Raw genomic sequence first — 17,728 nt, forward strand, 5'->3', positions numbered from 1 at the left:
CTTTATAAAATGATACTACACCTCAGGGAGCTTTATAAAATGATACTATACCTTAGGGAGCTTTATAAAATGATACTACACCTCAGGGAGCTTTATAAAATGATACTATACCTTAGGGAGCTTTATAAAATGATACTACACCTCAGGGAGCTTTATAAAATGATACTACACCTCAGGGAGCTTTATAAAATGATACTACACCTCAGGGAGCTTTATAAATGATACTACACCTTAGGGAGCTTTATAAAATGATACTACACCTCAGGGAGCTTTATAAAATGATACTACACCTTAGGGAGCTTTATAAAATGATACTACACCTTAGGGAGCTTTATAAAATGATACTACACCTCAGGGAGCTTTATAAATGATACTACACCTTAGGGAGCTTTATAAAATGATACTACACCTTAGGGAGCTTTATAAAATGATACTATACCTTAGGGAGCTTTATAAAATGATACTACACCTTAGGGAGCTTTATAAAATGATACTATACCTTAGGGAGCTTTATAAAATGATACTATACCCTAGGGAGCTTTATAAAATGATACTACACCTTAGGGAGCTTTATAAAATGATACTACACCTCAGGGAGCTTTATAAATGATACTACACCTTAGGGAGCTTTATAAAATGATACTACACCTTAGGGAGCTTTATAAAATGATACTACACCTTAGGGAGCTTTATAAAATGATACTACACCTTAGGGAGCTTTATAAAATGATACTACACCTTAGGGAGCTTTATAAAATGATACTACACCTTAGGGAGCTTTATAAAATGATACTACACCTTAGGGAGCTTTATAAAATGATACTACACCTTAGGGAGCTTTATAAAATGATACTACACCTCAGGGAGCTTTATAAAATGATACTACACCTCAGGGAGCTTTATAAAATGATACTATACCTTAGGGAGCTTTATAAAATGATACTATACCTTAGGGAGCTTTATAAAATGATACTACACCTTAGGGAGCTTTATAAAATGATACTACACCTTAGGGAGCTTTATAAAATGATACTATACCTTAGGGAGCTTTATAAAATGATACTACACCTTAGGGAGCTTTATAAAATGATACTATACCTTAGGGAGCTTTATAAAATGATACTACACCTTAGGGAGCTTTATAAAATGATACTACACCTTAGGGAGCTTTATAAATGATACTACACCTTAGGGAGCTTTATAAAATGATACTATACCTTAGGGAGCTTTATAAAATGATACTACACCTTAGGGAGCTTTATAAAATGATACTACACCTCAGGGAGCTTTATAAAATGATACTACACCTCAGGGAGCTTTATAAAATGATACTACACCTTAGGGAGCTTTATAAAATGATACTACACCTTAGGGAACTTTATAAAATGATACTATACCTTAGGGAGCTTTATAAAATGATACTACACCTTAGGGAGCTTTATAAAATGATACTATACCTCACGGAGCTTTATAAATGATACTATACCTTAGGGAGCTTTATAAAATGATACTATACCTTAGGGAGCTTTATAAAATGATACTACACCTTAGGGAGCTTTATAAAATGATACTACACCTTAGGGAGCTTTATAAAATGATACTATACCTTAGGGAGCTTTATAAAATGATACTATACCTTAGGGAGCTTTATAAAATGATACTATACCTTAGGGAGCTTTATAAAATGATACTATACCTTAGGGAGCTTTATAAAATGATACTATACCTCAGGGAGCTTTATAAAATGATTCTACACCTTAGGGAGCTTTATAAAATGATACTACACCTCAGGGAGCTTTATAAAATGATACTACACCTCAGGGAGCTTTATAAAATGATACTACACCTTAGGGAGCTTTATAAAATGATACTACACCTCAGGGAGCTTTATAAAATGATACTACACCTTAGGGAGCTTTATAAAATGATACTACACCTTAGGGAGCTTTATAAAATGATACTACACCTCAGGGAGCTTTATAAAATGATACTATACCTCAGGGAGCTTTATAAAATGATACTACACCTCAGGGAGCTTTATAAAATGATACTACACCTTAGGGAGCTTTATAAAATGATACTACACCTCAGGGAGCTTTATAAAATGATACTACACCTTAGGGAGCTTTATAAAATGATACTACACCTCAGGGAGCTTTATAAATGATACTACACCTTAGGGAGCTTTATAAAATGATACTACACCTCAGGGAGCTTTATAAAATGATACTACACCTTAGGGAGCTTTATAAAATGATACTACACCTCAGGGAGCTTTATAAATGATACTACACCTTAGGGAGCTTTATAAAATGATACTACACCTTAGGGAGCTTTATAAAATGATACTATACCTTAGGGAGCTTTATAAAATGATACTACACCTTAGGGAGCTTTATAAAATGATACTACACCTTAGGGAGCTTTATAAAATGATACTACACCTTAGGGAGCTTTATAAAATGATACTACACCTTAGGGAGCTTTATAAAATGATACTACACCTTAGGGAGCTTTATAAAATGATACTACACCTCAGGGAGCTTTATAAAATGATACTACACCTTAGGGAGCTTTATAAAATGATACTACACCTTAGGGAGCTTTATAAAATGATACTACACCTTAGGGAGCTTTATAAAATGATACTACACCTTAGGGAGCTTTATAAAATGATACTACACCTTAGGGAGCTTTATAAAATGATACTACACCTTAGGGAGCTTTATAAAATGATACTACACCTTAGGGAGCTTTATAAATGATACTACACCTTAGGGAGCTTTATAAAATGATACTATACCTTAGGGAGCTTTATAAAATGATACTACACCTTAGGGAGCTTTATAAAATGATACTACACCTCAGGGAGCTTTATAAAATGATACTACACCTCAGGGAGCTTTATAAAATGATACTACACCTCAGGGAGCTTTATAAAATGATACTACACCTCAGGGAGCTTTATAAAATGATACTACACCTCAGGGAGCTTTATAAAATGATACTACACCTCAGGGAGCTTTATAAAATGATACTACACCTTAGGGAGCTTTATAAAATGATACTACACCTCAGTGAGCTTTATAAAATGATACTACACCTCAGGGAGCTTTATAAAATGATACTATACCTCAGGGAGCTTTATAAAATGATACTATACCTCAGGGAGCTTTATAAAATGATACTACACCTTAGGGAGCTTTATAAAATGATACTACACCTTAGGGAGCTTTATAAAATGATACTACACCTCAGGGAGCTTTATAAAATGATACTACACCTTAGGGAGCTTTATAAAATGATACTACACCTCAGGGAGCTTTATAAAATGATACTACACCTTAGGGAGCTTTATAAAATGATACTACACCTCAGGGAGCTTTATAAAATGATACTACACCTCAGGGAGCTTTATAAAATGATACTACACCTTAGGGAGCTTTATAAAATGATACTACACCTCAGGGAGCTTTATAAAATGATACTATACCTCAGGGAGCTTTATAAAATGATACTACACCTCAGGGAGCTTTATAAAATGATACTACACCTTAGGGAGCTTTATAAAATGATACTACACCTCAGGGAGCTTTATAAAATGATACTACACCTCAGGGAGCTTTATAAAATGATACTACACCTCAGGGAGCTTTATAAAATGATACTACACCTCAGGGAGCTTTATAAAATGATACTACACCTCAGGGAGCTTTATAAAATGATACTATACCTCAGGGAGCTTTATAAAATGATACTACACCTCAGGGAGCTTTATAAAATGATACTACACCTCAGGGAGCTTTATAAAATGATACTACACCTTAGGGAGCTTTATAAAATGATACTACACCTTAGGGAGCTTTATAAAATGATACTACACCTTAGGGAGCTTTATAAAATGATACTACACCTTAGGGAGCTTTATAAAATGATACTACACCTTAGGGAGCTTTATAAAATGATACTACACCTCAGGGAGCTTTATAAAATGATACTACACCTTAGGGAGCTTTATAAAATGATACTACACCTCAGGGAGCTTTATAAAATGATACTACACCTTAGGGAGCTTTATAAAATGATACTACACCTCAGGGAGCTTTATAAAATGATACTATACCTCAGGGAGCTTTATAAAATGATACTACACCTCAGGGAGCTTTATAAAATGATACTACACCTTAGGGAGCTTTATAAAATGATACTACACCTCAGGGAGCTTTATAAAATGATACTACACCTCAGGGAGCTTTATAAAATGATACTACACCTCAGGGAGCTTTATAAAATGATACTATACCTCAGGGAGCTTTATAAAATGATACTATACCTCAGGGAGCTTTATAAAATGATACTACACCTCAGGGAGCTTTATAAAATGATACTACACCTTAGGGAGCTTTATAAATAGAAATAAAAAAAGTTTCTGCTGCAAGGTCTTTTTCAGGACACAGCAGGATACTTACACATGTTTTGAATGTTTACAATAAAAAAAGCTATAGATTGTATGTATTGATATGGCTATGACATCAGAGCTGTGTTTAAAATACATGTACCATGCTGTACCATGCTGTATCCTAAGCCCAGGGCTGACTGACACAGTAATGGAACACTGGCTACTGAGGGGTTCTCTCTGGAATTTAGACGGAGGGGCAGAGAGAAGGAGAGCGAGAAAGATACAGAAAGAGAAGAGAGAGACTAGTTCAACTTCAGAGGATAGTGGAATCAAATGAAGGATAATTGATAATCTGCGGTTAATGTTCCAATCGTAATCTAATCAATTCCAATCCTTTTCTTCAAAGGGAACACACCCTTCTCTCCCACCTCGCTTGCTAAATCATGTTGTCTGGAACACTTGAGGAAAATGAGAATGGGTTCCATGGTAGAGTAGGGACTATGTGGTACTTCAGGGCTCTGTGGTGGCGGAGTAATGTAGCTAGTGTAGTAGTAACATAAGGCAACTGGATGCTAATGGTAGAAGAGACATATAGTCTGACAATTCCAATAAGACACATACTAGAGAAATATGCCTAAGACAATTGGACACATTAATGAAAGGGGGAGACACATGGTCTGCTGACCTGACACACTAATGATAAAAAGGACCCATAGTCAGCTCCTTCTAAAAAGAAGGCGTATAGTACAGAATCTGCTGATTCCAATAAAGGCAAACTGAACAAAGAGTACATTGACACATTATGCTGACACACTAAAGATAGAGGGATCCATAGTCAGCTGCTTCTAAACAGAGGTTTATAAGACAGAATCTGCTGATTCCAATAAAGGCAAACAAAACAAAGAGTACATTGACACATTATGCTGACACACTAGGATGGAGGGTCCGGCCACCATTGTAGTCTAGCTGAGAGCAGATGTGGGCGTTATTGGGCGTGAACAAGCGGGAAGCTTGAACTAGAGGATAGTGGTGGCGAATGACTTGAGAAGGGAGACTTCATTTGCATAAGGGATGGACATAGTGCTATGTGTGTATAAATATAGGAGCTAAGGCTCTGGGAGGGGGGTTCCGCGGTGGGTGTTCCGCGGTGTGTGTGCCGTGGGGTGTGTTCCGCGGACATTCCAGATTGTGATACAATTTGTATTAAAAATCTTATTTGAGTTCACAAAGTTCTTGTAAGAGTTATATTTGAAGTGATTTTCTACGACACTAGTAGCTACTGTTGCTGAAACACACTGGGCCAGTTTCCCAGACACAGATTACGCCTGTAGACCTGGACTAAAAAGCATGCTCAATGGAGATTCTCTAGGATTCTCCGCCCCACTGAGTTGATGATAGTAATACTGTACCCTCTCACCTGTCTCTGTGTGGCAGAACTCTGGAGAGAAGGAGATGTCATCAATGGCCACGTATCCTCCACGGGCACTGTTAAAGGCTACCTCATAAACCACCTGGAAAACATGCTGCACTGTTAAAGGCTACCTCATAAACCACCTGGACAACATGCTGCACTGTTAAAGGCTACCTCATAAACCACCTGGAAAACATGCTGCACTGTTAAAGGCTACCTCATAAACCACCTGGAAAACATGCTGCACTGTTAAAGGCTACCTCATAAACCACCTGGAAAACATGCTGCACTGTTAAAGGCTACCTCATAAACCACCTGGAAAACACAGACCAAACAAAGATATAACCAAGATATAACCAATATATAATCAGAAGATAACCATACAGTGTAAACTCAATAGTTAGCTCAACAGTTAGCGCAATAAATAGCTCATCAACAGTTAGCTCATCAACAGTTAGCTCATCAACAGTTAGCTCATCAACAGTTAGCTTCTAAAATGGATTAAATAAATGTCCTCAGCAATCTACACACAATACCTGTCACGTTCGTCGGAGTGAGGAGACCAAAGCGCAGCGTGATGTGAATACATATTTTTTAATAGAAGACGACTGAACACGAAGAACACTAACAAACAAAATAACGTGAACGCTATAACCACGAAGTGCAGACATGCAACATCAACATAGACAATAACCCACAAAACCAAAACGGAAAAATGGCAACCTAAATAGGATCCCCAATTAGAGACGATAAACAGCTGTCTCTAATTGGGAACCAATCTAGGCCACCATATACCTACATTACCTAGACAAACCAAAACCCAATAGATATACAAAAACCCCTAGACAAGACAAAAACACCCATTCCACCTTCGTCACACCCTGACCTAACCAAATAAATAAAGAAAACAAAGATAACTAAGGTCAGGGCGTGACAATACCCCATAATGACAAAGCAAAAACTGCTTTTTAGACATTTTTGCACATTTATAAAAAAAAAAAACGGAAATACCTTATTTACATAACTATTCACAACCTTTCCTATGAGACTCGCAATTGACCTCAGGTGCATCCTGTTTCCATTGATCATCCTTGAGATGTTTCTACAACTTGATTGGAGTCCTTCTATGGTAAATTCAATTGATTGGACATGATTTGGAAAGGCACACACGTGTCTATATAAGGTCCAACAGTTGACAGTGCATGTCAGAGCAAAAACCAAGCCCTGAGGTTGAAGGAATTGTCTGTAGAGCTCCGAGACAGGATCGTGTCAAGGCACAGATCTGGGGAAGGGTACCAAAACATTTCTGCAGCATTGAAGGTCCCCAAGAACACAGTGGCCTCCATCATTCTTAAATGGAAGAAGTTTGGAACCACCAAGACTCTTCCTAGAGCTGGCCTCCGGGCCAAACTGAGCAATCGGGGGAGAAGGGCCTTGGTCAGGGAGGTAACCAAGAACCCGATGGTGACTCAACAGAGCTCCAGAGTTTCACTTGGGACCTTTATGGTAGGGTGGCCAGACGGAAGCCACTCCTCAGTAAAAGGTACGACAGCCCGCTTGGCGTTTGCCAAAAGGCACCTAAAGACTCTCAGACCATGAGAAAAAATATTCTCTGGTCTGATGAAACCAAGATTGAACTCTTTAGCCTAAATGCCAAGCGTCACATCTGGAGGAAACCTGGCACCATTCCTACAGTGAAGCATGGTGGTGGCAGCATCATGATGTGGGGATGTTTTTCAGCGGCAGGGACTGGGAGACTAGTCAGGATTGAGGCAAAGATGAACGGAGCAAAGTACAGAGAGATCCTTGATGAAAACCTGCTCCAGAGCACTCAGACTGGTTCAAATTATATTTGTCACCGAATACAACAGGTGTAGCCCTTACAGTGAAATGCTTACTTATAAGACCTTAACCAAGTTTTAAGAAAATACCTACAAAAAAAGTAAGAGACAAGGATAACAAATAATTAAAGAGCAGCAGCATATAACAATAGCAGGGCTATATACAGGGAGTACCGGTACAGAGTCAATGTGTGAGGGCACCGGTGTCGAGTTAATTGAGGTCATATGTACATGTAGGTTATTTAAGTGACTATGCATAGATAGTGTAGATGGGGGGGGCAATGCAAATAGTCTGGGTGGCCATTTGATTAGCTGTTCAGGAGTCTTATGGCTTCGGGTTAGAAGCTGTTTAGAAGCCTCTTGAACCTAGACATGGCGCTCCGGTACCGCTTGCCGTGCAGTAGCAGAGAGAACAGTCTATAACTAGGGTGGCTGGAGTCTTTGACATTTTTAGGGCCTTCCTCTGACACCGCCTGGTATACAGGTCCTGGATGGCAGGAAGCTTGGCCCCGGTGATGTACTGGGCCATACGCACTATCCTCTGTAGTGTCTTGCGTTCGGAGGCCGAGCAGTTGCCATACAAGGCAGTGATGCAACTGGTCAGGATGCTCTCGATGGTGCAGCTGTAGAACCATTAGAGGATCTGAGGACCTATGCCAAATCTTTTCAGGCTCCAGAGGGGGAATAGGTTTTGTCGTGCCCTCTTCACGACTGTCTTGGTGTGCTTGGACCACGTTCGTTTGTTGGTGATGTGGACGCCAAGAAACTTGAAGCTCAACCTGCTCCACTACAGCCCCGTCGATGAGAATGGGGGCGTGCTCGGTCCTCCTTTTCCTGTAGTCCACAATCGTCTCCTTTGTCTTGATCACGTTGAGGGAGAGGTTGTTGTCCTTGCACCACACGGTCAGGTCTCTGACATCCTCCCTATAGGCTGTCTCAACGTTGTCGGTGATCAGGCCTACCACTGTTGTGTCATCAGCAAACTTAACAATGGTGTTGGAGTCGTGCCTGGCCATGCAGTCGTGAGTGAACAGGGAGTACAGGAAGGGACTGAGCACACACCCCTGAGGGGCCCCCGTGTTGAGGATCAGCATGGCTGATGTGTTGTTACCTAACCTCACCACCTGGGGGCGGCCCGTCTGGAAGTCCAGGATCCAGTTGCAGAGGGAGGTGTTTAGTCCCAGAGTCCTTAGCTTAGTGATGAGCTTTGAGGACACTATGGTGTTGAACGCTGAGCTGTAGTCAATGAATAGCATTTTCACATAGGTGTTCCTTTTGTCCAGGTGTGAAAGGGCAGTGTGGAGTGCAATAGAGATTGCATCATCTGTGGATCTTTTGGGGGCGGTATGCAAATTGGAGTGGGTCTAGGGTTTGATGTGAGCCATGACCAGCCTTTCAAAGCATTTCATGGCTACAGATGTGAGTGCTAAGGGTCGGTAGTCATTTAGGCAGGTTACCTTAGTGTTCTTGGACACAGGGTCTATGGTGGTCTGCTTGAAACATGTTGGTATTACAGACTCAGACAGGGAGAGTTTGAAAATGTCAGTGAAGACACTTGCCAGTTTGTCAGCGCATGCTCGGAGTACACGTCCTGGTAATCCGTCTGGCCCTGTGGCCTTGTGAATGTTGACCTGTTTAAAGGTCTTACTCACATCGACTGCGGAGAGCGTAATCACACAGTCGTCCGGAACAGCTGATGCTCTCATGCATGTTTCAGTGTTACTTGCCTCGAAGCGAGCATAGAAGTAATTTAGCTCATCTGGTAGGCTTGTGTCACTGGTCAGCTCACGGCTGTGCTTCCCTTTGTAGTCTGTTATAGTTTGCAAGCCCTGCCACATCCGACGAGCGTCAGAGCCGGTGTAGTACGATTGGATCTTAGTCCTGTATTGACGCTTTGCCTGTTTGATGGTTCGTCGGAGGGTATAGCGAGATTTCTATAAGCTTCCGGAGTAGAGTCCCGCTCCTTGAAAGCGGCAGCTCTACCCTTTAGTTCAGTGCGCGAATGTTGCCTGTAATCCATGGCTTCTGGTTGGGGTAGGTACGTACAGTCACTGTGGGGACGACTTCCTCGATGCACTTATTGATAAAGCCAGTGACTGATGTGGTGTACGCTGCAATGCCATTGGAAGAATCCCGGAACATATTCCAGTCTGTGCTAGCAAATCACTCATGTAGTTTAGCATCTGCTTCATTTGACCACTTTTTTATAGACCGAGTCATTGGTGCATCCTTCTTTAATTTTTGCTTGTAAGCAGGAATCAGGAGGATAGAATTATAGTCAGATTTGCCAACTGGATGGCAAGGGAGAGCTTTGTACGCATCTCTGTGTGTGGAGTAAAGGTGGTCTAGAATTTTTTCCCTCTGGTTGCACATTTAACATGCCGATAGAAATTAGATAAAACTGATTTTAGTTTCCCTGCATTAAATTCCCCGACCACTAGGAGCGCTGCCTCTGGATGAACGATTTCCTGTTTGCTTATGACGGTATACAGCTCATTGAGTGCGGTTTTAGTGCCAGCATCGGTCTGTGGTGGTATGTAGACACCTACGAAAAATACAGATGAAAACTCTCTAGGTAGATAGTGTGGTCTATAGCTTATCATGAGATACTCTACCTCAGGGGAGAAAAACCTTGAGACTTCCTTAGAAATTATGCACCAGCTGTTGTTTACATACAGTTGAAGTCGGAAGTTTACATACACTTAGGTTGGAGTCATTAAAACTCATTTTACAACCACTCCACAAATTTCTTGTAAACAAACTATAGTTTTGGCAAGTCGGTTAGGACATATACTTTGTGCATGACAGAAGCAATTTTTCCAACAATTGTTTACAGACAGATTATTTCACTTATCATTCACTGTATCACAATTCCAGTGGGTCAGAAGTTTACATACACTAAGTTGACTGTGCCTTTAAACAGCTTGGAAAATTCCAGAAAACGATGTCATGACTTTAGAAGCTTCTGACAGGCTAATAGACATAATTTGAGTCAATTTGAGGTGTAACTGTGGATGTATTTTAAGGCTTATGTTCAAACTCAGGGCCTCTGTGCTTGACATCATGGGAAAATCAAAAGAAATCAGCCAAGACCTCCACAAGTCTGGTTCATCCTTGGGAGCAATTTCCAAACGCCTGAAGGTACCACGTTCATCAGTACAAACAATAGTATGCAAGTATAAACCCCATGGGACCACGCAGCCGTCATACCGCTCAGGAAGAAGACGCGTTCTGTCTCCTAGAAATGAACGTACTTTGGTGCAAAAAGTGAAAATCAATCCCAGAACAACAGCAAAGAACCTTGTGAAGATGCGGGAGGAAACAGGTACAAAAGTATCTATATCCACAGTAAAACGAGTCCTATATCGACATAACCTGAAAGGCCGCTCAGCAAGGAAGAAGCCACTGCTCCAAAACCGCCATTAAAAAAAGACAGACTACGGTTTGCAACTGCACATGGGGAAAAAGATCGTACTTTTTGGAAGAATGTCCTCTGGTCTGATGAAACAAAAATAGAACTGTTTGGCCATAATGACCATCGTTATGTTTGGAGGAAAAAGGGGGATGCTTGCAAGCTGAAGAACACCATCCCAACCGTGAAGCACGGGGGTGGCAGCATCATGTTGTGGGGGTGCTTTGCTGCAGGAGGGACTGGTGCACTTCACAAAATAGATGGCATCGTGAGGAAGAAAAATTATGTGGATATATTGAAGCAACATCTCAAGACATCAGTCAGGAAGTTAAAGCTTGGTCTCAAATGGGTCTTCCAAATGGACAATGACCCCAAGCATACTTCCAAAGTTGTGGTAAAATGGCTTAAGGACAACAAAGTCAAGTTATTGGAGTGGCCATCACAAAGCCCTGACCTCAATCCCATAGAACATTTGTGGCCAGAACTGAAAAAGTGTGTGCGAGCAAGGAGGCCTAAAATCCTGACTCAGTTTCACCAGCTCTGTCAGGAGGAATAGGTCAAAATTCACCCAACTTATTGTGGGAAGCTTGTGGAAGGCTAACCAAAACATTTGACCCAAGTTAAACAATTTAAAGGCAATGCTACCAAATACTAATTGAGTGTATGTAAACTTCTGACCCACTGGGAATGTGATGAAAGAAATAAAACCATTCTCTCTACTATTATTCTGACATTTCACATTCTTAAAATAAAGTGGTGATACTAACTGACCTAAAACAGGGAATTTTTACTAGGATTAAATGTCAGGATTTGTGAATAACTGAGTTTAAATGTATTTGGCTAAGGTGTATGTAAACTTCCGACTTCAACTGTATATGTATAGGTCCCCGCACCGTGTCTTACCAGAGGCTGCTGTTCTGTCTTGCCGATAGATATAACCCGCCAGCTGTATGTGCTTAATGTCGTCGTTCAGCCACAACTCGGTGAAACATAAGATATTACAGATCTTAATGTCCCGTTGGTAGGATATACGTGCTTTAAGTTCATCCCATTTATTTTCCAGCGATTGAACATTAGCTAGCAAGACGGAAGGCAAAGGGCAGATTAGCTACTCGTCGCCTAATCCCACACAAGGCACCCTGATCTTTTTTTAGCAAAATCTCAATTTCCTTCTCCAGCGAATAACGGGGATCTGGGCCTGGTCGAGTGTCTGTAGTATATCCCTCCCGTCCGACTCATTGAAGAAAATCTCTTCGTCTAATCTGAGGTGAGTAATCGCAGTTATGATGTCCAGAATCTCTTTTTTCGGTCCTAAGAGACGGTAGCAGCAACATTATGTACAAAACAAGTTAGGAACAACGTGAAAAAACGAACAAAATAGCACGGTTGGTTAAGAGCCAATAAGACGGCAGCCCTCCCCTCCGGCGCCATCATGACCTTCTTGTCACATCTGCTCCCACTACGCCTGGTGGTGTTCATTCGGTGTCGTTCTCTCTCTCTCTCTCTCTCTCTCTGATTGTGTGGTTGGAGACAGGTGTGCTGGAGTCAGAGCTGATCCCTACCAGCTGCAAATCGTTCCATAAATCAAGACCTCTACATATACTCATCCCTGCCACCTCCACTCTGGCAGATCGTAATCTCTGCTCAGTCAGTTATCACTCTAGCCTTTTGTCTATTCTCAAAATCGTGTTGCTCTGCTGTACTCGTTTTCCTGCCTTACACCATTTTTGTCCTCTCCTTGCAGTTACCGCTCTGTCTCTGGCTCCTGTCTCCTGTTCCACATCTCGCCACCAACCACCTTGCTCTGGATATCATTCACCACCATTACCTTGGATTCCCCTCAAGACCTGTTCCCCAGTTCTACTCAGACAACTCCAACCTCACTCTACACTCCTGTTTTTTTGCAACTCATCTGACCTATCCCGGTTCTGCACTCCCCAGTTCTGTGTTCAATAAACATTTTTGTGCATTCATCCCGGCTTCCTCTTCCTCTTCCGCTCTTGGGTTCCCCCCCTTCGCTCAACGTAACACTTCCAATCATGACCTTCCAACACGACAACGATCCTAAGACAAAGCCAAGACAAAGCAGGAGTGGCTTCGGGACAAGTCTCTGAATGTCCTTGAGTGGCCCAGCCAGAGCCCGGATTTGAACCCGATCAAACATCTCTGGAGAGACCTGAAAATAGCTGTGCAGCAACGCTCCCCATCCAACCTGACAGAGCTTGAGAGGATCTGCAGAGAAGAATGGGAGAAACTCCCCAAATACAGTTGTGCCAAGCTTGTAGCGTCATACCCAAGAAGACTCCAGGCTGTAATCGCTGCCAAAGGTTCGTCAACAAAGTACTGAGTAAAGGGTCTGAATACTTATGTAAATGTAATATTTCAGGTTTTTTTTTTTACATTTACATACATTTCTAAAAACCTGTTTTTGCTTTGACATTGTGGGGTATTGTGATGTCATTATGGGGTATTGTGATGTCATTGTGGGGTATTGTGATGTCATTATGGGGTATTGTGATGTCATTATGGGGTATTGTGATGTCATTGTGGGGTATTGTGTGTAGATTGATATGGAAAAAGTCAAGGGGTCTGAATACTTTTGGAATGCACTGTACACTTCACAACAGAATCGGACAGGAAGTCACCAGTCTGCTTTAAATAAGATACATTATAACACTACAGCAGCAGCAGAGAACGAGACCAAACATTTCCTCTCTTTTCAATCTATTCTCTTCCAACAAGAGATTCATAGGAGAGGAGCTGATGGGGGAGGGCTGTCTGTGTGAAATGTGGTTGAGAAGGGGGAGGAGTGGAGAAGAAGAGGAGGAAGAGGAGGGGGAGGACTGGGAGGAGGAGAAGGGGGAGGATTGGGAGGAGAAGGGGGAGGATTGGGAGGAGGAGAAGGGGGAGGATTGGGAGGAGAAGGGGGAGGAGTGGAGAAGAAGAGGAGGGGGAGGACTGGGAGGAGGAGAAGGGGGAGGATTGGGAGGAGAAGGGGGAGGATTGGGAGTAGGAGAAGCGGGAGGATTGGGAGGAGGAGGAGGAGAAGAGTCATACAAACTCTTCCCTGGATCTTCTTTGTGGTGTTCTACCCTTGAAGGAACTCAGTCAGTCTCTGGTGCTATGACAACACTTCAGTCTCTGGTGCAATGGCAACAGTAATTAATAACACCCTTCTCCTGTCTGGCTATTTATATCTGTCCAGAGAATCCACAGGGAAGAACACTGCACAGACCAAAGATCTTGTGTGTGTGTGTGTGTGTGTGTGTGTGTGCCTGCCTGCCTGCCTGCCTGCCTGCGTGCTTGTGTCTGTCTGTCTGTCCTTACCCTCTGACCCTTGAAATCTAAGGTGTGGTGTAAAACCAGTACTGACCTCCAGGCATGTGTTTGTTTGTCAAGCAGGTGTGGTGTAAAACCCGTACTGACCTCCAGGGGGTGTGGGGCCTTAATATCCACGTTGACCAGCCTCCAGGAAGTTGTAGCGTAGACCTCAGGCCTCCAGATCTCCTCGTAGTGTCCCAGCGTGTCTCTAGTGAACACTGAGAAGATGTTCCCTCTCTCTTGGTCCCGCTGGTAGTAGAACGACAGGCAGCCTGACACCGGTGTGGTCGTCATGGGAGACGTCAGCTTGGCCACTTCCTGGAACCGCTTGGCATAGACTGAGTCCACATACATGTAGTGGCCTGGAGAGAGATGAGAGAGGTGAGACAGGTGAGGTGTAGAATGTATGTGGTCCCGTGTGGCTCAGTTGGTAGAGCATGGCGCTTGCAACGCCAGGGTTGTGGGTTCATTCCCCACGGGGGGACCAGGATGAATATGTATGAACTTTCCAATTTGTAAGTCGCTCTGGATAAGAGCGTCTGCTAAATGACTTAAATGTAAATGTAAATGTAGAAACATGACAGCAATATTGGGTTATCGTATTGTATAGAACAAAAACTAGTACACATTCACCAATGAACAGAACACACACTCAGGTCAGGCCCCTCAGGTCAGGCCCCTGGGGTGATCTTTGTGTGTGTGTACCTCTCTGGTTGCGCATTGTGTGTGTGTGTGTGTGTGTGTGTGTGTGTGTGTGTGTGTGTGTGTGTGTGTGTGTGTGTGTGTGTGTGTGTGTGTGTGTGTGTGTGTGTGTGTGTGTGTGTGTGTGTGTGTGTGTGTGTGTGTGTGTGTGTGTGTGTGTGTGTGTGTGTGTGTGTGTGTGTGTACCTCTCTGGTTGTTTATGGTGTGGTCATCAGGCAGGTTGGACTGGGGGTCTCTGGCTAGACTCCCTCCAACATACCAGTTGACATTAGGGTTCCAGTGGTTACTGTAGCCACACAGGTGGTGCTCCTCAAAGTTACACTCTGACAACAACAACAACAACCGTTATATCTCTTGGTATAAAAGTCATGAAATCTGCACATGTGCCACGTATAAGGCATATTTCTGACTTCAATATTATGTTTTCTAAATATAAACAGGCATCAACCACATGTTGTGAGGCTTAACAGTTGTCTTAACATTCTCCTACCCTGAGACCTGTTGTGAGGCTTAACAGTTGTCTTAACATTCTCCTACCCTGAGAACTGTTGTGAGGCTTAACAGTTGTCTTAACATTCTCCTACCCTGAGACTGTTGTAAGGCTTAACAGTTGTCTTAACATTCTCCTACCCTGAGACTGTTGTGAGGCTTAACAGTTGTCTTAACAATCTCCTACCCTGAGGACTGTTGTGTGACTTAACAGTTGTCTTAACATTCTCCTACCCTGAGGACTGTTGTGTGACTTAACAGTTGTCTTAACATTCTCCTACCCTGAGGACTGTTGTGTGGCTTAACAGTTGTCTTAACATTCTCCTACCCTGAGAAGTGTTGTGAGGCTTAACAGTTGTCTTAACATTCTCCTACCCTGAGACTGTTGTAAGGCTTAACAGTTGTCTTAACATTCTCCTACCCTGAGACTGTTGTGAGGCTTAACAGTTGTCTTAACAATCTCCTACCCTGAGGACTGTTGTGTGACTTAACAGTTGTCTTAACATTCTCCTACCCTGAGGACTGTTGTGTGGCTTAACAGTTGTCTTAACATTCTCCTACCCTGAGAACTGTTGTGAGGCTTAACAGTTGTCTTAACATTCTCCTACCCTGGGACTGTTGTGAGGCTTAACAGTTGTCTTAACATTCTCCTACCCTGGGTACTGACCTATGCAGTAGCCAGGCACGATGTGGATTTCGAAGATCGCCACACTGTTGCCTGCTTCCTCACTGGGTCGACCCTCCAGCAAAAGCTAGGACAAACAGAGAGATAGAACGAGAGAAAGGGGGAGGGAAAATGGTGGAAGAGAACAAAAACAAATAAGCCATTATATCAGACAAGCACTGTTATGAAGTTTAGTTTTCAGTAAAACGTCTCCATCTCTACTCTAAAAGCAATAAAATCATAACAGATGACGTCCCCCTGTGGGATGAGGAGTGGAGACAGGTGTGGGATGAGGAGGGGAGACAGGTGTGGGATGAGGAGTGGAGACAGGTGTGGGATGGGGAGTGGAGACAGGTGTGGGATGGGGAGTGGAGACAGGTGTGGGATGAGGAGGGGAGACAGGTGTGGGATGGGGAGTGGAGACAGGTGTGGGATGAGGAGGGGAGACAGGTGTGGGATGAGGAGGGGAGACAGGTGTGGGATGAGGAGGGGAGACAGGTGTGGGATGGGGAGTGGAGACAGGTGTGGGATGAGGAGGGGAGACAGGTGTGGGATGAGGAGGGGAGACAGGTGTGGGATGGGGAATGGAGACAGGTGTGGGATGGGGACAGGTGTGGGATGAGGAGTGGAGACAGGTGTGGGATGGGGACAGGTGTGGGATGAGGAGGGGAGACAGGTGTGGGATGGGGAGTGGAGACAGGTGTGGGATGAGGAGGGGAGACAGGTGTGGGATGAGGAGGGGAGACAGGTGTGGGATGAGGAGTGGAGACAGGTGTGGGATGGGGAATGGAGACAGGTGTGGGATGGGGAGTGGAGACAGGTGTGGGATGAGGAGTGGAGACAGGTGTGGGATGGGGAGTGGAGACAGGTGTGGGATGAGGAGGGGAGACAGGTGTGGGATGAGGAGTGGAGACAGGTGTGGGATGGGGAGTGGAGACAGGTGTGGGATGGGGAGTGGAGACAGGTGTGGGATGAGGAGGGGAGACAGGTGTGGGATGAGGAGTGGAGACAGGTGTGGGATGGGGAGTGGAGACAGGTGTGGGATGGGGAGTGGAGACAGGTGTGGGATGGGGAGTGGAGACAGGTGTGGGATGGGGAATGGAGACAGGTGTGGGATGAGGAGGGGAGACAGGTGTGGGATGGGGAGTGGAGACAGGTGTGGGATGGGGAGTGGAGACAGGTGTGGGATGAGGAGGGGAGACAGGTGTGGGATGAGGAGTGGAGACAGGTGTGGGATGGGGAGTGGAGACAGGTGTGGGATGGGGAGTGGAGACAGGTGTGGGATGGGGAGTGGAGACAGGTGTGGGATGGGGAGTGGAGACAGGTGTGGGATGGGGAATGGAGACAGGTGTGGGATGAGGAGGGGAGACAGGTGTGGGATGGGGAGTGGAGACAGGTGTGGGATGGGGAGTGGAGACAGGTGTGGGATGAGGAGGGGAGACAGGTGTGGGATGAGGAGTGGAGACAGGTGTGGGATGAGGAGTGGAG

The 17,728-nt window shown here is 43.6% G+C and overlaps 1 protein-coding gene across 1 annotated transcript in view; it reads right to left on the reverse strand.

Moving 5' to 3' along the window:
• mamdc2a (MAM domain containing 2a) overlaps positions 1-17,728 on the reverse strand; it is a 69,441-nt gene that overhangs the window by 37,212 nt on the left and 14,501 nt on the right. Inside the window, exons 4-7 of the mRNA XM_071352233.1 lie at positions 16,244-16,328; positions 15,273-15,410; positions 14,490-14,746; positions 5,817-5,910 (exon numbers count right to left, since the gene is read on the reverse strand). Coding sequence (XP_071208334.1) covers positions 5,817-5,910; positions 14,490-14,746; positions 15,273-15,410; positions 16,244-16,328 — 574 coding nt within the window. The remainder of the gene's footprint in view (positions 1-5,816; positions 5,911-14,489; positions 14,747-15,272; positions 15,411-16,243; positions 16,329-17,728) is intronic.

Source organism: Salvelinus alpinus, chromosome 19 (genome assembly GCF_045679555.1).
Source record: "Salvelinus alpinus chromosome 19, SLU_Salpinus.1, whole genome shotgun sequence".
Classification (NCBI taxonomy): domain Eukaryota; kingdom Metazoa; phylum Chordata; class Actinopteri; order Salmoniformes; family Salmonidae; genus Salvelinus; species Salvelinus alpinus.